The sequence below is a fragment of the Cryptomeria japonica genome, chromosome 11 (genome assembly GCF_030272615.1).
Source record: "Cryptomeria japonica chromosome 11, Sugi_1.0, whole genome shotgun sequence".
NCBI classification, from domain to species: Eukaryota; Viridiplantae; Streptophyta; class Pinopsida; order Cupressales; family Cupressaceae; genus Cryptomeria; species Cryptomeria japonica.
The window spans coordinates 275,111,146-275,135,748 of record NC_081415.1 but is presented as its reverse complement, the minus strand read 5'-3'; the positions used below and the strand labels follow the sequence as shown (position 1 = coordinate 275,135,748).

At 36.9% G+C, this 24,603-nt stretch overlaps 1 protein-coding gene across 2 annotated transcripts in view; it reads right to left on the bottom strand.

Annotated features, from left to right (window-relative positions):
- Positions 1-24,603, bottom strand: part of LOC131068561 (alpha,alpha-trehalose-phosphate synthase [UDP-forming] 1) — a 246,855-nt gene that overhangs the window by 50,923 nt on the left and 171,329 nt on the right. The window contains exons 10-14 of one of the 2 annotated variants that reach the window (XM_058003775.2): positions 24,169-24,286; positions 19,683-19,862; positions 19,475-19,597; positions 19,114-19,201; positions 18,845-18,975 (exon numbers count right to left, since the gene is read on the bottom strand). In XM_058003775.2, the coding sequence (XP_057859758.1) occupies positions 18,845-18,975; positions 19,114-19,201; positions 19,475-19,597; positions 19,683-19,862; positions 24,169-24,286 (640 nt within the window). Of the gene's footprint in view, positions 1-18,844; positions 18,976-19,113; positions 19,202-19,464; positions 19,598-19,682; positions 19,863-24,168; positions 24,287-24,603 lie in introns of those variants that run through there. The other variant, XR_009112026.2, reaches the window with a different exon arrangement.

The window sequence follows — 24,603 nt, the reverse complement described above, 5'->3', positions numbered from 1 at the left end:
CTTTTCATCTAGAATTTTGTTCCCTTTGCTATGCTCTTTCTTAGCATATTCAATGAATCTAGACACAATTCCCTCAATCTCAGCAATGGGAATCTCAAGAAGATTCTTCATTCGTTCTTCCAAGTGAAGGACTTGATCAAAAGCAGTGAGAAGAGTCGTCTCCCATCCAGGTTCAAGTTCTTTGTTCTCAATCAGGAACATAGTAGTGTACATTTGATCTCGTTGCTTATCTGTGATGATGTTCTCCTTCTTGCAAAAGATGACCTTGATTCTATCCTCCAACTCTTGGATGTCCACATCTGTCTCGATCTCGATCCGCCTGTCAATAATGGTACACAACACCTCAAACACTTTATCTTGAATTGGATGAATGATGCCTTCAACTCGGCTGCATCTGGTGTTGACATCTTCAAAAAGGACCTTCTTCATCTGGAGCAAAGCTGACCACTGTAGGAGGCTATGGGTTCCTCCATCCATCATCTTTTCTTGCGTCAGAATCCATCTTGGTGTTTCTCTTATCACTTGTAAGACTGGGATGATAACATCTCTAGTGTGAGTGAATGCAGCTACAATTATCATTAAATTATGGATAATCTCAAGGACCTGGATAGCTCAATGAACTGTCTTCATCATTCTCGTTGCAAATTCAATGGCTACCTTGTGAGATTCATCAATCCAAGAACTCATAAGTGAACCAATCTCTTCACCCTTTCTGCCTCAACTACTGATTCAAGAGGGAGTGCATGTAAAGGAGATACTGCTGGATCCTGACGTCTCAAGGGCTGATTAAGATGACTAAAATAGTTCCTCCAAGCACTGACCTCTCTCTCAAGCTTCTTATTCTTTTCCATTTCTTCTTTAAGTTTGTCTTTAAGTGCTTCAAATGAATCGGTTGCTTCTTCCATTGCTTGCTCGGAGGTAAGTGGACAAAGCTCAAATGTTTCTAAGTCATATTCTTCTGCAAGAATCTCATCCTCATATTTGTCCACCACTGGTGTAGCTACCTGCACTTTCCTAGATCCTGTCTCATCTCTAATTACCTTAGACATCTTTGTGGCCTTCTTCTTCTCCATTACCTCATGAGAATTTCCTATAAAGCTTTCCAAGTCAAACACATCTTCTTCTTCTTCAACCACAACTACCCTTGTCAGTCTCTCTTTTAGCCAATCAGGAATGGCAGATCTTGTTTCCCTCACTTGTATTTCTTTAGGTAGTGGTCTATCTTCCCGGAAAGGAGATGTTGCTTCATCATCATTCTTTTCTTCATGTTGCTCATTAGTACCAACTTGGGGAGATTGACTTGATGAATGCTGAGGCATCTGTCCTTTCTCTTGTTTATCATTTTGTACCATGGATTCCATAGACTCATCAACTTCATATACTATCTGCCTCTGATCTTCCCCTTGACTTGCTTCCTTTTCATGCCTAGAAGATGTGTTTGATGGGTGATCAAGATTTTTTTTCTGCTTCTTCTTGGAAGGTTCTCTCTTCTCAGGTCCTTCTTTCCTCTTTGGGCCTTTGGAATGAGAAGTATCTCACTCACACTTGTTTCTCCTTCTTCTGGTCTTGCTTCCAAGGTGAATGTCATTGATACATTCTGCTCCTTCAACTTTTGATGTTGTACATCCACCCATCTGCGAGTGCAGGATAAAACGAGGGCCATCAAAGCTCTCAAGTCTAAAACCTCGGGCTCATTCCAATCTATCTTTACTTCTTTGTCTTCCTTCTCATAGGATGACTGGAGGTATCTACCATTATCCTGGGCTTGATCAGCTACTCTATAAACTTTGCATTTCCTGATGAGATCTAAGGGTAGCCTGGAATGCATCTTTCTTTTCACTTCTAAATCGCCTGGGACATTCATCCAAAAATCCTCCTCCTAAAACTCGTGCTTGTACTTCTTGCCGACTGTCTCCCCCATATAACCATGTGGGTAAAAATTCTCTCTCGAGGCAAAGGATGTAAACGAGTATAGGGATAATTCCTTTTCTGCATCTTCCACGGCTTGAGTGTTAGGACACACTTCGACTAAATTCCCTAGTATGATGGGCACGAGAATTCCATTTCCATGATTGTGTCTGGATGCCTTCGCATAAGCTGCCAACTGTCTAGTCACCTCAAGTAGTACAAACCTGTCTGTTGGATATCTTGGCAACATGTAGGGAGGTGAAGGACACCCATGAACTCTGATGTATGTGAATTTTTGAAACTGAATGAACCATGCACCATGCTTCTTTACAAGCTCTTGTGCGTCCAGAGACAGTCGATTGTGAATCCCACCTTGCAATACCCTGGTAATGTTCATCGTGAAGGTGTCATTGACTAACTTGTAGTCACTTCTCAGCGGATGATGCAGTTGAACATAAGAATCACAAACTCTTATTTCTCCGGGTCCTCTTCCAATCACTCCTTTGTGAGGTAACCCTGCATACTCGAAACTCCTGACCAAGGCATATATAACATATGAGCTCATGTGGAATGATTTGGTGGGTCTTAGCCTTCTCAACTATACATCCAGGCAATTGCTAATGATTCTGGCCCAATGAAGCATTCCTTTTCCTTGGACTATCACTTGTATGAAGAAGAACATCCACTTGTCGAAGAAGAAGGCTTGAGAAGCGCCTGTAACTCGATTGAGCAAAGTTATCAAGTCCCTGTATTCCTCCTGGAAGTCAATCCTATGTGGTGTATTGGGAATCTTGTTCAGGCGAGGCCGACTTTTGAGCAACCAATTCTTATTGATGAAGTTCAAACAAGACTCAGGATCATCTTCATAGATCGACCTTGCTCCTTCCAAGCTCTTGTAGATCATGTCTTTATGGTCTAGAAGATGAAGAGCTTTGCCTATAGCTTCCTCTGAAAGGTAGGCTAAGATGTTCCCGTCCTTGGTTACGATCGTCCTTGATTGTGAGTCATAGTGGTGAGCACACTCGATCATCAACTCATGACACTTGACTGCGAGAGGGAAACCTGCAGCCTTGATGATGCCAGTCTCAATTATCCTCCTTGCAACAGGTGATGGCTTGCCAATGTAGGGGACCTCTAGAAACTTCTTCACATTGAAGTTTCCTAAGCTGGTGTCTCCGATATTATTCCACTTGGACACGATCCTGGTCTCCAATTCGTCGCTCCTCTGATCTTCCTTGATGAGAGCCTGCCGACTAGTAGATCCTCCGGCTTTGGGGGTCGTCATTTGATGCCTACACAAAAAAAATTTATAATTAGTTTTTAAGCATCATATCTTAAAGCATAGGATCTAAGACCTTTCAAGGGAGTAATTCAAAACATTAATTTGAAAATGACATGATAAATCCAGGATTATAAATTCTCAAATTAATTATGAATGAAAATTAGATTTTCAAGACTTAGACTTTAAAAGATTGCTATGAAATCAAAATAAGTCTTGAATAGAAACTTCAAAAATTCGATTCTTCATACCTCCTTCTTTGAAAGCTTAACTATGAACTTTGGAAAATGGAAGAAAGAAGATCAGATCTTGCTGGATAAGGATTGAATTTTGATCTCCCTTTGGATGAATTATGTCTTGATTAACCCTCAAAAGAAGTTCGCCTTCCACTAGCCTCCAACCACTTAGCAAATTCTAGAAATTAGCCTCCAATTTAGCAAAAATTCGCTCCAATGATCTGCTCCTCAAATTCGCATAAGAAGGAATGAATGAATGATTTGAAAATGCTACAACACTCCTCTCTTATATAGGGCGCTCACCCTAATTAATCATGAGGCCGACCTAGGTATTTAGCAATAAAATAAGATAAAATCCCACTTAAAGAAGGCCAACTTGCTTGTAAAAGCAAATAAATGTATTTTAAGCGCTCTCCTTAATTTTTTTTTAATTAAAATGAATTTCAAGGCCTCCAAGGTGGATTTTATATTTGCTTTAAGGCTTTAAAAATTAATTAATTCAATTATAAAGGTCTCAAATTATGCGAACTTAATTTAACCTCCCCAAATGTCTTAATTTTGGCAATTTTAGTGAAAATTGAGGAGAATTGAGGTTTGATTGAGGTTTAATGAAGCTTCCTTTCTCCTTAGGCTTTGAAATATTCAAAGTGGTGAAGGTCTAGATTCACTTCAAGACTTGTTTGAACCCCTTATCTAGACTTACTCACTTCATGAGTTAAAAACTTCACAACTTATTTTAGCAACTTTCCAAGACTCTGTCTTCACAATCTTGCCATTTGCCTTAGACTTAATCAAACGAGGTCGAATGATAGGTTTTTTTGATGATTTCGCCCTGGACCCTTTGGAAGGGTCAGGAGCGAATTTTCCAATTAGGTCTTGAATACCTCATTCCCTTCACTCCAAAATCTCCCGGAAGGCGAGTTCGTGTTTGTTTTGACCTAATCAAAGTCTTGCATTTCAAATTTTGGTATTTCACATGAGGCATTTACGTGAAAATGTGAATTTCGCCCTGGACCCTCTAGAAGGGTCAGGAGCGATTTTTACATTTTAGGCCAAAATTCACCTTAGTTTGATCATTAAACTCCTCCAAGGCAATCTCCAGGGTTCATTTATCTCCATCACTGGGTTAGCTCATCAAAACTTTGAAGGAAATATTGCATTTTTGGGAATTTCGCTCTAGACCCTCTGGAAGGGTCAGGAGTGAAATTCTCTCCTAAGGTCAAAATTCTTATTTTTGAAGGTGAAAAACCTCTCCAATGCATTCCAAATGGGTTCTTTCACTGAAGTCCAGGCTTAGGTTTACTTGAATTTTGGAGGAAAAGGTGACTTTAGTATTTTTCGCCCTGGACCCTCTGGAAGGGTCAGGAGCGATTTTCCTTGCTTAGGCTTACTCATTCATCATTTTGTCTTGAATCCTCCACTCAAGGTTAGGCAATGGTCTTCTTCATTCACTCCACACAAGCTTGGTTGGTTCTCGCAACGCAAAATAGGGAATTTTGAGATTTTCGCCCTGGACCCTCTGGAAGGGTCAGGAGCGATTTTCTTCTCTGACCTAGAATCATCAATTTTTGAAACAAACATCCACTCAAGGTGGTCTCAAAGGCCTTTTCTACCTTAGTCTGGCTTTGCCTTAGCACAAACTTGAAAGGAACATGTTGGTTTTAGGATTTTCGCCATGGACCCTCTGGAAGGGTTAGGAGCGATTTTTAGGTTTTAGGGCAATTCCTTCATCCTTTCAACTTCAAATCATTTCCAAGGCATAGAACATCATGCCTTACTCCTCTTTGAGTCATAAAAACCAAAGTCTTATCTTGAACTGCAAGGAAAATAGGAGGATTTGGAAATTTCGCCCTGGACCCTTTGGAAGGGTCAGGGGCGAATTTCCCTCTTGGCTTCAAAATTTGCATTCTTAGCAGTCCAATTCCACTTCAAGGCAATTCGAATGCCTTCTCACACCCATGTCTAAGCTTAGCTTTGCCCAAACTTTGGAAGAAAGGATAGTTATGAGGATTTTCGCTCTGGACCCTCTGGAAGGGTCAAGAGCGAAAATCATGTTCTAGGCTTAATTGCTTCCTCTTGACAATCTCAATCATCTTCAAAAGGCAAAACACACTTCCTCACACCCATTCAAGCCATAAAAACTAAAAAGTTGTCTTGACCTTGCAAGAAAATAGGTCTTTTTTAGGAATTTCGCTCTGGACCCTTTGGAAGGGTCAGGAGGGAAATTCACCATTTGGCTCAATTCCTTCATTTTTTGATGATTTCTTGCAATCTCAATTCACTCCCAGGGGCAATTCTTTCTACGTTTCACCTTATCCCATACTTGGCTTAGCAAAATTTGATAGCAAAGAGTGATTTTGAGAAAATTCGCTTTGGACCCTCTGGAAGGGTCAGGAGCGAAATTCTCAATTTTGACCAACAATCTTCATTTTTTTCACCTTGAAACTTCTTTGCTAAGTGGGATTTCATGTTTCATCATGCTAGGGATAGGATTTCATGTCCAAGAAAGGCTAAAAATGTGTTTATAAGGAATTTCGCTTTGGACCCTTTGGAAGGGTCAGGAGCGAAATTGCCTTTCTTGGCCAGAATCTTTCATTTTCATCACTTCTAAACATGACCAAGGGTTTCAACATGCTCTTTCTTCCCTTTTTCATGCCTTTGACACCTCAATTTGACCAAACAAGACAAGAGATGCCTTCTATAGAAATTTTCGCTCTGGACCCTTTGGAAGGGTCAAGAGCGATTTTCTTAATTCAGGCCCAATTCATCATCATTTCAAGTTGATTTCACCTCTCAAGGAAAAAAGACACTACTCTTCTCTCATCCAAGCCATAAAAACCAAAACTTGACTTGATTCTGCAAGAAAGATAGGTGGTTAGAGAAATTTTCGCCCTGGACCAGCTGGAAGGGGTCAGGAGCGAAAATTAGTTTTTAGGCAGAATCTTTCATTTTTCCAAGTCAAAACAACCTCAATAGGTAAAAGAAAGATATTCTTGTTTCATTCATGCCAAAATCCTGACCTTTTTCATTGCAAATGAGAGCATTTGGGAATTTCGCTCTGGACCCTTTGGAAGGGTCAGGAGCGAAATTCTCCATTTGTCCAAAATTCTTCATTTACTCCTGCTTTCCAAATCTTCAAATGTGACAAGAATGTTCAATCCTCCCTCCAAGATACCCTACACATCAAAACTTAGCCAAAGTTAGTGAAAAAATAAGCTCTAATAAGATTTTCGCTCTGGACCCTCTCGAAGGGTCAGGAGCGAAATCTCCATTCCAGGCTAAATTGCTCAGTTTTCATGTTTCAAACCACCTCATCAGGCAAAGTTAGGTCATTTTCTAAGCTAGGAACAAGATTGCAAGTATATACAAGGCAAGAAATAGTGTTTAGGATGAAATTCGCTTTGGCCCCTTCGGAAGGGTCAGGAGCGAAAATCCTCTTTCAGGCATTATCTTGCTCTTCAAAAAACAATCAAATCCCTCTCCAAGCAAGAACATATCAATTCACCTCCAAACATGCCCTAGAAAGCATCACTTAGTCAAAAATGAGGAGAAAAAGAGATTAACAATGATTTTCGCCCTAGACCCTCTGGAAGGGTCAGGAGCGAAATTGACATTTTCAAACTAGATGTTACCTTGATTCGCTTCATCCTCCATCAAACTTGATCAAACCAACTCCTTTTCTTCACTGGCTCTGCTCAACTGACTTAGACAAGGAAACAAACAGGACCATGACAAGAAAAACCCTCTTTCAATCTAGACCTAACCTGACATGAGACCTATTCACCCTACCCCCTGTTCTAACCAACTTGACTCTCCTGAAAGGCATGTTTCATTCTGGCAATCTTGAGGCTTTAGGTAAACAACTAACAACCTCCCAAAACAAGACTAGACTTAGCTTGAAAGAAACCCTAAAACGAGCTTCCAAGGTTTAGCCCTAATCTAGCAAGCCCAAGCAGACCACTCACTCACTCAAAACCCTAAAAAAGCAAAGAGAAAAACAAGCAAAGAGAAAGCAAAACCCAAAGCAAAAAGAGGGGGTCCCCATTCTAATGGGGCGATATGTGAAATGGTCACAACACAACCCCATTTTGTTGGAGGTTGTAAGGGACAGTGAACTCCCTCTTAATCCTAGCTTCTTTACAAAATTCCCTAAAGATGTCTGAGGTATATTCCCTCCCATTATAAGTACTTACGACTTTTATTTTCTTTCCGGAAGAGTTTTCAGAGAGGGATTTGAATTCCTGAAAACTCTTGAGAATCTCTTCAGATTCTTTACGTTTAAGGAAGTAGATCCAGGTCTTCCTGGAGAAGTCAACAATGAATATTACATAATAAAGGAACCCTCCTAATGATGGTACAGACATTGGCCCACATAGGTCAGAATGAACTAGTTCCAAAACATTTCTCGTTTTCCTAGAACTATTCTGAAAGGAACTCTTAGTATTTTTGCCTAGGGCACATCCCTTACATGTACCGAAATGGTATTGTTTTAACTTAAGTAAACCAATTACTAATTTTTCCATTGAACATAAAGCACGAAAGTTTAAATGACCTAATCTTCTATGCCAAATTTAATTAGAATCTACAATCTCATGAAGTAGGGCTAGGTTAGATTCAGTACATACCTCGTACAAATAGCCTTTTTTATGTCCTAGGGTAATAGCCTTCTTGATGGAAGAGTTTTGTGGCCATACTAGAACTTTACCATTCATGAAGGTTACTATGTACCCATCATCTTCAAGTGCAGATATGGAGATTAAGTTCCTCTTGATGTCGGGAACGAATAGGACTCCAGTGAGTTGGAGAGACATGCCTGTCTTCAGCTTAATGGTACAGGTACCGACGCCTTTCACTGGATGTGCAAAGTCATCACCAATGGTTACTTCTTCATCAGTTTCTTCTAACATGGAATCCAATAATTCTCTCTACCCAGTGATGTGTCTTGAAGACCCACTATCAATGATCCAGGTGTTAGATTTATTGGATACTTGGCCAGAGAGGGCAGAGTAGAATACATGCTTCTTGGAGTCATATTCTTCCTTTTTCGCTTTTGCAAATGTAGCTTGTTGTTTGATTCTATCCGGACATCTTGTTGCATAGTGTCCATATTGATCACACCTAAAGCACTGAATGTGAGAGTTGTCTTTCTTAGATGACCTTTTCTCATGTCGATTCTTTCTCTTCTTGAAATGTTTCTTCTTGCTTTTCTTGTTGGAGTTGGTATTTAGGACATGGAGATCTTCATCTATGTTCTTTTGCTTGATCCCCTTTTTATTTAACCTCGACTCCTCTTGAAGACAATCTGCTCTTAGCCTATCAAATTTTGGATATTTAGTCCTTGCACTAATGCCTTGGATGAATGTTTCCCATGTACTAGGCAACCCATCTAGACCAATGAGCGTTAGCTCTTTGCTCTGGATCTCATATCCAAGTGTTGCCAGTTCATCCCTTAGGGCTGATATCTGCATAAAGTATGCATTGATTAACTCTCTTTTGTTCATACTTGTATGATTTATTTCCCTTTTTAGAGCCAGGGTTCTACTTGCGTTGTTTATCTCGAATGCACTTTCGAGTGCTTTGAACATTTGGTAGGCAATCTCATGTTTTGTTATTATTGGCATAATGTGATTTCTCACTCCATCGGCAATGATCTTCATGGCTTTTTCATTTCCCTCGATCCATGCCGATTTGTCAGGTTCATTCTCAGGTTCTTCAGATTCAACTTTTACAAATGATTCAACTTTATTCTCTTTTAGAATCATCTTAATTCTGAATTTCCATACTGAGAAATTGTCGCCTCCTTCAAGTCTATCCTCAAATGATCAAATCCGATAGCGTTAGCCATGGAAATGTGATGTCTATATCCTCGATTTGAACTTCTCAAATTTGAATGCCTTAGGTTCGATCACCTTGGCTCTGATACCATGTTAAAGTAATCAAATTTAAGTTCAAAAGTTGGAATGTTAAGGATTTTGTCTTTCTTAATTTCTTAGACAATATTCAATGCTATTAATGTGTGCTCTCTTAGTTACTTCTGATTATGAACTGAAACTTTTTTGGTTGCAGGTGGCTATAGATAATATTTATTGATTTCGATATCATCTTCAGCATGCTTCACAGCACATATATAGGCATTGCCTTGGGAGATCAAGGCATGCCTTGACCGGACATGTCTCATGACATGTCCGATCAAGACATGTCTTGATCAAGGGTGGTGCCTCTTCGTAAAGAAAACCGATAACTATCGGTTAATGTCAATGCCGATACATAACAAATGCCAATCGATTTGTGATTTAATGTGGTTTGTTTATTATTGTAACCGATAATAAATCGGTTAGATTCTAATGCAATTTATCATTAACCGATCACTAATCGGTTTATACTTAATGCTATTTTGTGGTAATAAGTGGTAAATGTAACCCGATTATGGATCGGTACAAGAGCAAAAATATGTTAAGGCGATAACTATTGTAGTTATCATATGACAACACTAATTAGTGTTGTCATATGACAACTAGAATAGATATGCAGAACCGATTACAATCACAGTATATAAATGAAATCACTGCATAGCAAATACGATCATATCTTGATCAATGATAGAAATGCTTATAAAGATGATTATGATGTCTACCATTAGTATGTAGATTTATCGATAGGATAGATGACTGAATGAGAGACTTCATTTATCTCTCATTCAATCATTTATCTTACCGAAGCTACATTGTTTCAACACTTCTAATCAGCACACCGCTTAAGTGTGTCAATGATGCATATTTGGGAAGCACTGAATCCTCCATACTATTTGCAGCCATGTGTAAACCATTGAGGTTTACCACATCTTCTTGCCTATTAGCTTGGCCTTATTCACTGGTAAGTGTTGGTCATCAATGACAATACTAATTGATGAACCGGTTGTGACAACACCATTAGTTATGCCAACAATATATAGAGAGAGAGAGAATAGTAATTTCAATGAATGAGTAAATAAAATATTATAAATCAGATCGAGTTCAATATCAAATACAAGGTTATGTTTCTCTGTTGGACTGTCAATATCTTAGGAAATGCGATGTTTAAGATAATTTGCTCTCCTAATCAATTTTGTTTAAGTCATAAGTATGCTGATATGCATGAATTAGGGTCAAAACAAGACCAAACTTAGTAGGGGACATTATAGCACACTCCTCTAGTTACACTCAACTTTTTTATTTTCACTTAAATTTGCAACTTTTTGAAGTGGCATGCACCTTCCCACTGGACTGCAACTTTTCACGCGTCAGATACATTTTTCCCTTTTCTACCTCAAGCAAGTTCCTATTATTGTCTGATTAGGTGCATTGGGAAGCTCTTGCATAGGCTTTGTGGAGATGCTAACTAGACACAACAGAAATGAAATTGATGACCATATTAAAGCTCCAATTATGGTTCACAAAACAAAGAATTTTAAGGATTTGACTTAAAGATGACTCAAGACAAAAAAAAAATCTCATATGGGTACGAGGATAACATTGTCCTAACTCCTCTCCAATCATGCCACACAGCACCATTAGTGTTAACCTTGTTCTACACAACTATTCTGCAACACTTGTGGAAAACAACAAAAACAGGGGAAATGAGCTGACTGAAAATGAATAGTTGCGTTGTTTTAGCTTCCAAGATGCACCTTTATCTTCCACATTTGCATATCAATATACTTGATTACTATTTACTATTTGAAGGATTGATTGATAACAGAGTAGCAGAAGATAGACATATTCTAACACATTTAACCTGTTTGAGTATGGTAACCCTAAAGCACCTATTTTCATGTTTTCACACATCACCCCTGTTAAAACTAAGTAGCTTTGGTAAGATAAATGATTGAATGAGAGACTTCATTTATCTCTCATTCAATCACCTACCTTATCGATATAACTACAAACTAATGGTAGACTTCATGATTGAATAAATAAACTTATATGCATTTCACATCAGATTACACTGTTAGATACTTGCACATCATTATCGATCATGCTATGATCAGATTTCATATGCTATAATTGAATTAGAACAGATCGGATAACTATAGTTATCGTATTAATCCCATACCGATTTATTATCGGTTGTTAATAATTATATTGCATGTGTCTTAGACCGATAATTATCGGTAAAGTAGTTTAATGAAACGGTGCCTATGAAACCGATCAAGACATGTCTTGATCGGACATGTCAAGAGACATGCCCGGTCAAGGCATGCCTTGATCCGTAGGCTTTACATATAAGTATATGCCTTGTGAAATGTTGTAGATCATCGAAATCAATTCATGTAATCTACAGCAACCTGCAAATAAGAAGCAACAGTCAATAAAATAATAAAAGAATTTTCTGAACATCTACAACTTAGATTTCAACATAAATTTGAATAACATTTACATGGTATCAAAGCCACGTTGATCGATTCAAATTTGAGAAGTTCAAATCGAAGATATAAACATCACATTTTCCATGGCTAATGCTATCATATTTGAGGACAGACTTGAAGGAGGCGATAATTTCTCAGCATGGAAATTCAGAATTAAAATGATTCTAAAAGAGAATAAAGTTGAATCATTTGTAAGAATTCAATCTAAAGAACTAGAGAATGAACCTGACAAATCAACATGGATTGAAGGAAATGAAAAAATTATGAAGATCATAGTCGATGGAGTGAGAAATCACAATATGCCAATAATAACAAAGCATGAGACTGCCTACCATATGTTTAAAGCACTCGAAAGTGTATTCGAGATAAACAACGCAAGCAAAACCCTGGCTCTAAAAAGGGAAATAAATCATATAAGTATGAACAAAGGAGAGTCAATCAATGCATACTTTATGCAAATATCAGCTCTAAGGGATGAACTAGCAACGCTCGGATATGAGATCCAAATCAAAGAGCTAACGCTCATTGCTCTAGATGAGTTGCCTAGTACATGGGAAACATTCGTCCAAGGCATTAGTGCAAGGGCTAAATATCCGAAATTTGATAGGCTAAGAGCAGATTGTCTTCAAGAGGAGTCAAGGTTAAATAAGAAGGGGATCAAGCAAAAGAACATAGATGAAAATCTCCATGTTCTATATACCAACTCCAACAAGAAAAGAAAGAAGAAACATTTCAAGAAGAGAAAGAACCAACATGAGAAAAGGTCATCTATGAAAGACAACTCTCACATTCAGTGCTTTAGGAGTGATCAATAAGGACACTATGCAGCAAGATGTCTGGATAGAATCAAACAACAAGCTACATTTGCAAAAGTAAAAAGGGAAGAATATGACTCTGAGAAACATGTATTCTACTATGCCCTCTCTAGCAAAGTATCCAATAAATCTAACACCTGGATCATTGATAGTGGGTCTTCAAGACACATCACTGGGTATAGAGAATTATTGATTTCCATGTTAGAAGAAATTGATGAAGAAGTATCCATTGGTGATGACTCTGCACATCCAGTGAAAGGCGTCGGTACCTGCACCATTAAGCTAAAGACAGGCATGTCTCTCCAACTCACCGGAGTCCTATTCGTTCCTGGCATCAAGAGGAACTTAATCTCCATATCTGCACTTGACGATGATGGGTATAGAATAACCTTCATGAATGGTAAAGTTCTAGTATGGCCACAAAATCCTTCCATCAAGAAGGCTATAACCCTAGGACATAGAAAAGACTATTTGTACGAGGTATGTACTGAATCTAACCTAGCCCTACTTCATGAGATTGCAGATTTTAATGAAATTTGGCATAGAAGATTAGGTCATTTAAACTTTCGTGCTTTATGTTCAATGGAAAAATTAGTAATTGGTTTGCCTAAGTTAAAACAATACCATTCTGGTACATGTAAGGGGTGTGCCCTAGGCAAAAATACTAAGAGTTCCTTTCAGAATAGTTCTAGGAAAACAAGCAATGTTTTAGAACTAGTTCACTCTAACCTATGTGGGCCAATGTATGTACCATCATTAGGAGGGCTCCTTTATTATGTAATATTCATTGATGACTTCTCCAGGAAGACCTAGATCTACTTTCTTAAACGTAAAGAATCTGAAGAGATGCACAAGAGATTTAAGGAATTCAAATCCCTCTCTGAAAACTCTTCCGGAAAGAAAATAAAAATCCTAAGGACTAATAATGTGAGGGAATATACCTCAGACATTTTTAGGGAATTTTGTAAAGAAGTTGGGATTAAGAGGGAGTTCACTGTCCTTTACAACCCCCAACAAAATGGGGTTGCTGAGAGGAAAATTGGAACCATTGTAGAAGCAGCCAAAGCCATGCTTCTTGATCAAAACTTAGAAACTCATATTTGGGCAGAAGCCTCCAACACTGTTGTATACATACAAAATACATGTCCTCACTCCCACATTGAAGATAAAACTCCTGAAGAAGTTTTCACAGGGATAAAACCCAATATCACTTACTTTAGGATATTTGGATGTGCTGTCTACTTTCATATACCTAAAGAGAAAAGAACAAAACTAGAACCCTCTGGAAGAAAAGGAATCTTTGTTGGATATAGTGAAACCTCTAAAGCCTACAGAATATTTGTGCCTGGACATAGCAATACTGAACTTAGTAGAGATGTAATATTTGAAGAGGACATAGCCTTCAAAAGGGCTAAATACTCTATTGAGTCAGAAATCTATGCTCCATCTTCAGACATAGAAGAGCACCCCAGTCTTGAGATACAGAGGGAGTGTTCAGAAGAAAATGAAGTACAAATTCCTCCCCAAGAAATTCCTAAGAAAAGACCTCTATGGGTTCACAAAACAATGGAAGATGCAAAGGACTTTGCAGCTCCTTCAAGGACTTTTAGAGAAAGTAAGCGGCCTCGAAGATTCACTAGCTATGTAGCTATGTAGCCCTAATGAATGACCTCTCCAAATCAGAACCCTCTAGTGTACCAGAAGCTCTTAAACTTCAAGTTTGGAAAGATGCCATGTCAGAAGAATATAAATCCATCCTAAACTATGATGTGTGGGAAATTGTTTCTAGGCCAAAAGGGAAATCCATTGTCTCATCCAAGTGGCTATTCAAAATCAAACATGCTGCAGATGGTAGCATAGAGAAACATAAAGCCAGTTTTGTTCCCTGGGGGTTCTCACAAAAAGAAGGAATAGACTATGATGAGACATTTGCTCCAGTTGCTAGATACACCTCTGTCAGAACAGTATTGGCCATTGTAGCAGCCAAAGGTTGGAAAGTCCATCAGATTCATGTGAAAATGGCTTTCTTGAATGATAAAATTAAGGAGGAAGTCTACTTAGAACAACCAAAAGGGTTTGAGATCCACAATGCAGAGACACGTGTGTAGATTAAAGAAAGCTCTATATGGTCTAAAACAGGCTCCCAGGGCCTGGTATGAAAGAATTGACAACTATCTCCTGAGATTGGGATTCTCAAAGAATGATGCAGATCCGAATCTTTACTTCAAGAAAGTCAAAGGTGATATACTGATATTGATCTTATATGTTGATGATCTTCTGATTACAGGAGAAGATCACCTTATTGGTCAATGTAAGAAAGACCTTGAAAAAGAGTTTGATATGAAGGATTTAGGCCTTCTACATTACTTTCTTGGATTGGAAGTTTGGCAAAACTCTAACAGTATTATACTTAATCAAGGAAAATACACCTTAGACATATTGAAGAGATTTGGTATGATGAACTGCAGACCCATGACTTCTCCTATGGAAATTAATCTTCACAAACTAAAGGAGGCAGCAGCAGATTCCCCATTGGTAGATCCCACTCTCTACACACAGATAATTGAATCATTAATGTACCTAGTCAATACTAGACCTGATATCTATTATCCAATAAATGCCTTGAGTCAGTTCATGTGTGAACCTAAGGAGATTCATCTTATGGCTGTAAAACATATCATGAGATACCTTCAAGGCACTCTTAACTATGGACTCAAGTATGAGAATATTGGTTTGGATCTTCACGGGTTCACTGATTCAGATTGGGCTCGAAGTGTGACTGACAGGAAAAGCACCTCAGGGTGCTGCTTCAGCTTGGGTTCAGGCATGAAATGTTGCATTAGCAGGAAACAGTCTTCAGTAGCTCAGAGTTCTACAGAGGCCGAATATATCGTAGCTTCCATGGCTGCACGAGAAGCTGTATGGCTACGGAAACTACTTGTAGGATTATTCGGAGAACCAATGAAGCCTACTATAAATCATTGTGATAATCAGAGTTGTATAAAAATCTGCGTGAACCCTATATTTCATGATAGATCCAAACACATAGAGATTCCTTATGACTATGTGAGAGATATGGTGGATAGGAATGTGATTCAGTTTAGTATATTAGTACAGGAGACCAGACAACAGACATACTGACCAATCCTCTATCCAGAGTGAAAGTTGAACACTTCAGGAAAGGTCTTGGTATGATTGAGTTATAATTAGCTTTGTAATATGTACTAATATATGAGATGTTTAATGTAAACTTCTTTTGTCGTGTTATGACTTTATGGGCTCCACCCCCTGTGTACATTTCTAAAAGGTGACGATCTTTTAGACATTGAACACTTGTATTAAACATTATAAGGTGACGATCTTGTAATGTTGATATCATGCTGACTTGATATCTTTCTAACTCATAGATGTGTCATGATATGTTATGGTAGACATTATGTGATGTAACGTCAGTGCACATACCATAACCTGGATATAAGGGAATTCAACATTCTCAATATTGTATATCCAAGGCATTGCGTGTTATGCGATACTGATACCACGTGTTATGTGATATCTATATCACGAGATGATGTGATATATTCATGTGTCACTTATTATGTGATACATCATGTCACAAGCATATGTGATATGATCCTTTGTATTATGAGGTCATATAATACATTCTATTATGAGAAATGTGATGCTTATTTCAAAATTTACATAGGTCTCCAGTTATCTTCCCTAGCTAAGAGGGAATGTTAAAACTAAGTTGCTTCGGTAAGATAAATGATTGAATGAGAGACTTCATTCATCTCTCATTCAATCATCTACCTTATCGATATAACTACAAACTAATGGTAGACTTCATGATTGAATAAATAAACTTATATGCATTTCACATCTGATTACACAGTTCGACACTTGCACATCATTATCGATCATGCTATGATCAGATTTCATATGCTATAATTGAATTAGAACAGATCGGATAACTATAGTTATCATATTAATCCCATACCGATTTATTATCGGTTGTTAATAATTATATTGCATGTGTCTTAGCCCGACAATTATCGGTAAAGTGGTTTAATGAAACGGTGCCTATGAAACCGATCAAGACATGTCTTGATCGGACATGTCAAGAGACATGCCCGGTCAAGGCATGCCTTGATCGGTAGGCTTTACATATAAGTATATGCCTTGTGAAATGTTGTAGATCATTGAAATCAATTAATGTAATCTACAGCAACCTGCAAATAAGAAGCAACGGTCAATAAAATAATTAAAGAATTTTCTGAACATCTACAACTTAGATTTGAACATAAATTTGAATAACATTTACAACCCCATTGCAAATGGGGACCCCCTTGTTTTCACTTTTTAGGGTAGAGTTTTGAGTCGCCAATCTTTGTAAGTCTAGAGTTAGGGGTTTCAAAGAGTTTTTCTAAAGTTCTCAAGTCAATTGGAACGTGCCTATCTTTTATTTGATCTTGTTGGATAGCTATTGTAAACCCTAGTTAGGGTATCTATGTTTTGATCTCGGCCGTTGATCTCTATTTCATATTTTTTTCGACATACAATAGAATTTTCTTTATTAAAGTTATTAAATGAATGCAAGATTTGATACTATTGGTTGGTGAAATCATTGCTCATACTTTTGATAAACAGATGCTTTTTGTTCATTGTGCAAAATTAGCCTAAGCATATTTTGTGGATGTTTAACTTCTACCTTCAGATAAGTATTGTTCATTTTGATGGCACTATTCATGGTATGAAAATTTTAAGCACAACCCTTGAAGATTGCACCCACTTTGTATAGTTGTTTAAGTTGGCGAACCAAAGCGTGTTTTAGTTTCACCCAATCATTACCATCTCTTAAATTCCTAGGAATAGTATAGAATTCCTAAATCCTTTTCCTTTTTTCCTTTTTTTGAAATCCAAAAATCCAAAATCCAAAAAATAAAGAGTGTAGACAGCAATTATGTTGTCACTAAATAAAACATGGTTTGTTATGTTAATTTGGCATGTAATGGGTAATTTCCCGAAGGTAGTTGGTAGTTTGGTCAATTGGCGGGTGCCAACTGCCAGAACTACCAACTACCTTTGGGAAATTACCCATTACATGCCAAGTTAACATTAGAAACCATGTTTTATTTAGCAACGACATAATTGTCATCTACAAAGAGTTTTCATTATGAATGAAATTCCCAAGTTCCCCTTGGATTACTAGCATACATCACCAAACAAGCTATATACAACATTAAAGTCGCTAGTTTGCAGTAAAAATATTGGAATCCCCATATGATCTTCTTTACAATCTTAGCATGCGCGGTGATTTTATTCAAGAGAGGATAGAGTGTCTTTTGGGCTTCTTTATTCTGTGTTCAATGTGTCATAAAACACGCACTAATAGCACCCTTGGGCTATAGATCACTGCTTGACTTCAGCTTCTTTGCTTCTTCATATTGATATCATCTCTTGTTTATTTATGCCTTCTTAGATACTTGCATTGGACTAAACTTAACTACTCAACGGGCTACATGGAAAACATTCCTATTTGGTTGGGTGAGGAAAAAAGCTAATCTTTTATAACATTCCATCATAATAAACATAGATTTTCACAGTCCATGAAATCAAGTTTAAATCTTCTGATAAAAATACTTATTTTTCATCAATGTTTTGGATCACACTCCACGGTCCCTTAAGATGCACTTTAGTACTACTTGAGTCAAAGATACACACTCTTGGATACTAGTATCGTTGCTATGAACAATATCCAATGGAAACAATTGACAAATGACCTAGCATCGAGCTTTAGGTGCACCAACGGCTCTTTGTAACCTTTGTACCAAAGTACTTTAGTAAAATATTCAAGAAACCAATGTGATTAAGAGTGAAATCATTTTCATGATGTTCAAATGGACAAAAGTTTATCTGTTAATTAACACATACAAAGGCAACATATTTGGATGATGAAATACACAGTTCAGGGAAATCGTACTCGATAACTTTAAGTTGCAACTACTTTTTTGGACAGTAAATAATACGTACTGAATTGCAATTAAAGATTTAACTTTTAGTTATAATTAATGATTAAAAATAAATAAAAAATGCACAGAAAATATTCTTGTAAAATAAACCAAAAACCATTTGTAAGGAGCAATGGAAGTATTTATTTAAAGCTTGTATTGATCCTGACGTTAAATTACAAAATATTTACCTTTGAGACACCAACAGGACGAACCTCAACAGACCTACTACCTTGAACAACATCAACAGCAGCATTTGATATAGGACCAGTCCATAAATGTTGTAGCATATGGCGTGCTTGTACTCTACCGAATTCAACATCTGCAAGTCATAACTACTAGTCTAAGATCATGTAATAAATAAGAGAATCAAGTCATACAAGAGAAAAAAATTCCATATAGCATCATTTCATGTTTATTGAGAAAGGAAATAACACAGAATAAAATATAGAATAAGTACCAGCATACTTATAGTTCCAAACCAAAGAAGTTTCTCGAACTTCAACATATGATCGAGGAGTCCTTTCCTTGAAGTAATCAAAAACAAGCTGCATAAAGTAAAACCTCAGTTATGTGGAGGAGAAATTAGGCATAGATACTATCGTTGGACAATTCAACTTTTTTCAAATATTAGGCTTCACTTATTGAAAAGAACTTTTTAAATTTCTTGTGGTGAATAAATAGCTCAAACTCTATTAAGAAATACATTATTTGCAACATGCTCAATTCTATTATATGTTTTTGAATAAATACTCAGTCAAAAGAAACAAGTAGTAACCTGTTTGAGAAGCTCATTATCAGATTTACTTACACGCACATACCTTCACACTTTCCATCCAATCCATATTAAGATATTCTGGCATTGTGGTCATCCAGTCTCCCTTTGTAGGTCGCAAAAACATGCCATTTTCTGCTGCCAGCCACATGTCGAATTCTCCAAAATTCTGCTAAACAAATAAATCTATTAAGAATGGAGGAAAATATTTTAACTATTCTGAAAGGATAATATCATAATTGTTAGTTTTATACCTCATCTAACACACTCCTCTCACTTCCACTTATCACAACAATTGTTGTTTTGGGGTCCTTGCACAGAAGCGAAAGAGTTACCCCCAAATCAGGATGCAAGCGAAGCTTCATTTCTTTTATTTGGTCATGACCTCTTCTACCAGGTCCATCTCCTTGTATGGTCAAAGTTGCATTGAGACCCTAGGAAGAAAAAAAACGAAATTTAAAAACAAAGTATTTTAGCGATTTAAAACCTACAAAATCAGTCAGTATTTAACTCTGCCTTTGACCTATTTATTCAAATAATTTATTTTCATTCACAGAGCTGAAAAGACACCAATGAAGGTGAAGGAGTTCAGAGAGCTAGCTTCATAATGTGCAGCAATCCGATTTTGCACAAAAAGTAGTACAAATTTTCAGCAGTTCTATTCTTTTTACTGAACTCGGGATTCTGAATAGTCAATTTTGTTCATAGAAGGAAAGGATCCATTGCCTGCATAAATCATATTTAATACTCAAAATTTACTACAAGCTTTAGTCTTTACAATAAATAAAAAGTAACGATTCTGTATGAATAAATGTTCATATGCATTTCCTTTGACAATATTTAAAAGGATCCCACTGAAACTTCTTACTTTTGTTGATATCTAAAGAATAACGAATACTTCAGGTGGTGGATTGGCAAGATTTGGTTTGCTCCCATGCTTCGTCATGAGCTCCAAACCTAGGATTACAAATTATGCGTAGTATTCAATGTAAATGAAGAAAAATACCCTTATCTGAAACCACCATGGATGTTTCATACCAATGGGCATTTGGCTGTTGTTCTGACCTAAAAAACACTCTTTTATCCTTTTTATCTTCCTTGAAAATATGAACCTAAGGAACGTAATATTTTCAAGGAAGATACAATGCCTAACCCAGGCTTCTTGACGTATGAATAAAGCAAGAATGATACCATCTGTTAACTGATAAAAGTTGTCTGGTGAATAAATTTGTTTAGGGGCAGCAAGCAGGACATGTAGTACCTCCTATACTGATAGCCTCATAGGGAGGGTTTTCCCCCTTTTACCTGCCTGAGGAAAAATATAGAACGATGGTACTAGCATTTTTATCAGTTTATGTGAACAGATTTTTATCATAAATATTGCAAATATACAACTAAAATCTATGCAAAATGAAGATGACACCCAAGGTATTAATGATAGAGTTACATTTCCAACGTCAGATTGAGGTAATTAACAGTATGATTCACCAAGAATGAGACAAGGAACCAGAGTGAACTAAAACTTTCAAAACCACCGTTACAGCATAAATGTAAAAATCATCCATAAAAATGAGTCAGAGAACCTGACAGATAAAAATCAAAGAGTATCCATGCCATATAGAAACCAAATTGAGTATGCATAGTATTTTCTAGAACAATAAATCAATAAAATTATAAGTAAAATAGCAGTCATAAACTCATTTTCAGCAATGCATACATTCCTTTAACTTTAAATTTGTTATTTTTTTTAAAGTACATATATGCCTCACATTTATTCATCAAAGTTCCCAGACTCGGACTCGGCAAGGCCGACTCGACTCGTGACTCAGCTATGACTCGGCAATGACTCGGCAAAATAAAAAAACCCTTGAAATTTAGAGATTTTTAACGATTTAAAACTTGTTTCATGCACCCATTATTGAATAAAGCTTAAAGACACTATAACATCATCAAATAGAAGCTCTAGCTCATGCTCAGCCTCAGCCTTAGAGTAGTCTGTCTGCCTCCTACAAAGGCGTCTAAGGTAGGTCCTGGAGGACTGAGTAGCCATAGTCTCCGCCTGTGAGGTGCCTCAATGATCAACATCAGTTGTGCCTGTGTCGGATCGTGCTCTATCCTCCTCCTCTGCCATAGCCATAGCCTCAGCTTCTCTATCTACCATGTCTGACATGCTGCAACGCGAGTCCTAGAGCTTGGACTTGGCGAGTTTTACCATAACTCGCCTGACTCGCCCGAGTCAGGCGAGTTATGAGCAAAACTCGTCAAGTCTGAGTCACGAGTTGTCAAAACTTGCCAAGCTTGGCTCGACTCGCCAACTCGGCAAACTCGACTGACTTGCAGCGAGTTTGGGAACTCATACCCAACAAAACATGAGGTAAAAAAATGATTTTACCTTCATTCTTTTTTTGGAACATGCACAAAACGCTTCACAGCCAAAGCCAAACAAACTTAACATTAGGTGTTTTTTGCCTAACCAAGCATTGTCAGCAGTAATATTCCTTGTTGCAGTTTCTAGATTTGATTGTGTATATATTTTTGCATCAACGTTTCGGATTGCACACTGTGATCCATCATTAGGATTTTTTAAAAAGCGGGAGTAGAAAATGAGATATTTGCAGACTAAGGAGGATTAAATAAGAGTGAGCGGGAAGGGGATGACACATAGGACGATGTATAACCTAAGCAAAAAGAAGAAGCTAAATATATTAAATAGAAAAATCAAAGAAATCGCGAGCTAAAACAAAGATAATGACAAAAACAATAGAGAAATACAACAATAAAAAATTAAAAAGCAAAATGGAACTAAATAAATGCTAAATAACGAGCCTAAAAGAAAAGGAATAAAGACTAAAAAAATAGTCTTTATTCCTTTTATTTTAGGCTCATTATTTAGCATTCATTTAGTTCCATTATGCTCTTTAATTTTTTATTATTATTTTTCTTTAGTGTTTTTTGTCATGATCTTTGTTTTACTCTTTTAGCTCATGTGATTTCTTTAATTTTTCTATTTAATATATTTAGCTTGTTTTTGCTTAGGTGGCACGTCATCCTATGTGTCAATCTCCCCTCTCACTCTTATTCAATCCTCATAAGTCTGCAACCATCTCATTTTCTACTCCTTCCGCTCTCTAAAAATTCCTGATGATGGATCACAGAGTGTGATCCGAAATGTTGATGCAAAAATATATACACAATCAAATCCAGAAACTACAACAAGAAAGATCATGGATTGTGGAAAACTGATAGACTTCAGTAATATTCCTGACAGATTTGTTAGCCTTATTGACAAATAAACAACACACCATATGGCTTCAGCCCGAAATTTATATAGCATAGTCTAACCCTACAAAATATATCTAGCAATTTCTATTATAGTTCTATGTTTCCTTTCTTCAAAAAATTTAAAGATTTGATCTACAGTTTACAAAAAGTATCCATGCACGTCTCATATGATCATCAGCCAAAGTAAAAGCATATCTATCACAATTAATTGATGGGTTCTCTATTTATCCTAAGAGGTCAGTTTGAACAAGATGCAACTTTTCAGTTTCCTTGCATGCTTGTCTCTAAATGAATGGCTGGCAATGAATTATAAAAGCCATCAAATCAGCATAAACAGATATCGATGTTGAAATATTGGGAAGTCTTCAAAGACGTTTAAGTGAATTTTAAAGAAATCCTATTAAAATGTATACACCCTAACCTTCCATGCCACAGATTGCTATTAGAAACAACAAGCATAGCATAGCTTCAATCTGATGAATTCCGTTGAGTAAATTTGTATGAATAATCTTCATCAAATTATTATAGTCTTGTTGACATAACTTAGTTACTGAAATGAGACTTATTCTGAACTCGGGAACAAACAAGACATCATGAAGTTGCCCATTTGGGACAGTAACCATACCTGTAGCTTCAACATTAAAATAAAATTGTTTGCTAGCTGTAAAATAAAATTGTTTGCTAGCTGAATTTTGTTGTTGGCATGGTCGAAGAACCAAAGACTCAAAAGACATCCTTGTTTGGTGTCATTAATAAGTGCATTAAAATTTGACATATCTATCAGATTGTTCCCATCTGAAATGACCAAATATGCAATTGTCAATATCAGATTCTAATAACTAAATCAAAGTGCAAGCAACGAAAAATATTGTAGGTTTCATCCTCTGCAAACTTGACCAAAAGGACTAACTCCTATTAGCTTAATAGAACACTTGTGTAAGAAGTCTTAGATAATCTTTATTATACTGTTACTAAAATGAAGGTGGCCATTATGTTTCAAATAACACACCACATGAGCACATTATTAAAATAGCAAGTAAATTTTTTCAATACATTACAGGTGCATGCTCAAGTAGTAATCAAGTGATTAAACTTGTATTGGTATTCCTTTTTAAGGTATCTGTGAATTTTATAAATACTAACAGAGTGGGTTTTGTATACTTCCTCTTTAAGGTTGAGCTTGGGCAGAAACAAGTTTAGAAGCTCACTTCCCATACTACTCTACCATTTTCCTTAAAACAAAATGATTTCAACTTTAAAAAGCGAAATCTTTTTCAAGGTCTCTCTCCTTCGGTTCAATTCCAATTACAAGAGATGTTTTGACACCATTAAATAAGGGGCAAACATAATAGACAAATCAGCAATAAATCAAAACTAAACTTAGTATTTGGCAGTTAGTAAGTGATGGTACATTTAAGTAAAAGAGATGAGAAATGATAAAGCATGAAAAAGAGTTACCAATATAAGTAGACGATTATTTGACAGCCCGTACTTTTCAACAGCATTTTCAACTGGAAGTTGAGGTGGAATATGACGCATCCTTAGTTGAGCCTCAACAATTGTATCATTCAATTCACTGCAAATCAAATACTAGAGTTAACTAGTTGAATCTTATACTAACAAAACGGAAACTGGGCATTGGTACTCAACACCTAAATCCATAGGATGTTCTTAGTTACTAGAAAAGTAGAATTTGATACAGGATACTTCTGAGTAAAATCCATAAAAGAAATGTGAATATATGGCAATCCAAAGTTCAAAGAGTCCAAAACCAATTTTCAAGTGTGGATGAAATAGTTAAGCACAGCTCTAATCATTTTAAGGGAGTTTCCCTATAAGATACTACACAAAACTATATATAAAGGGATCGTGCCTTGTTACAGAATTTCAGAA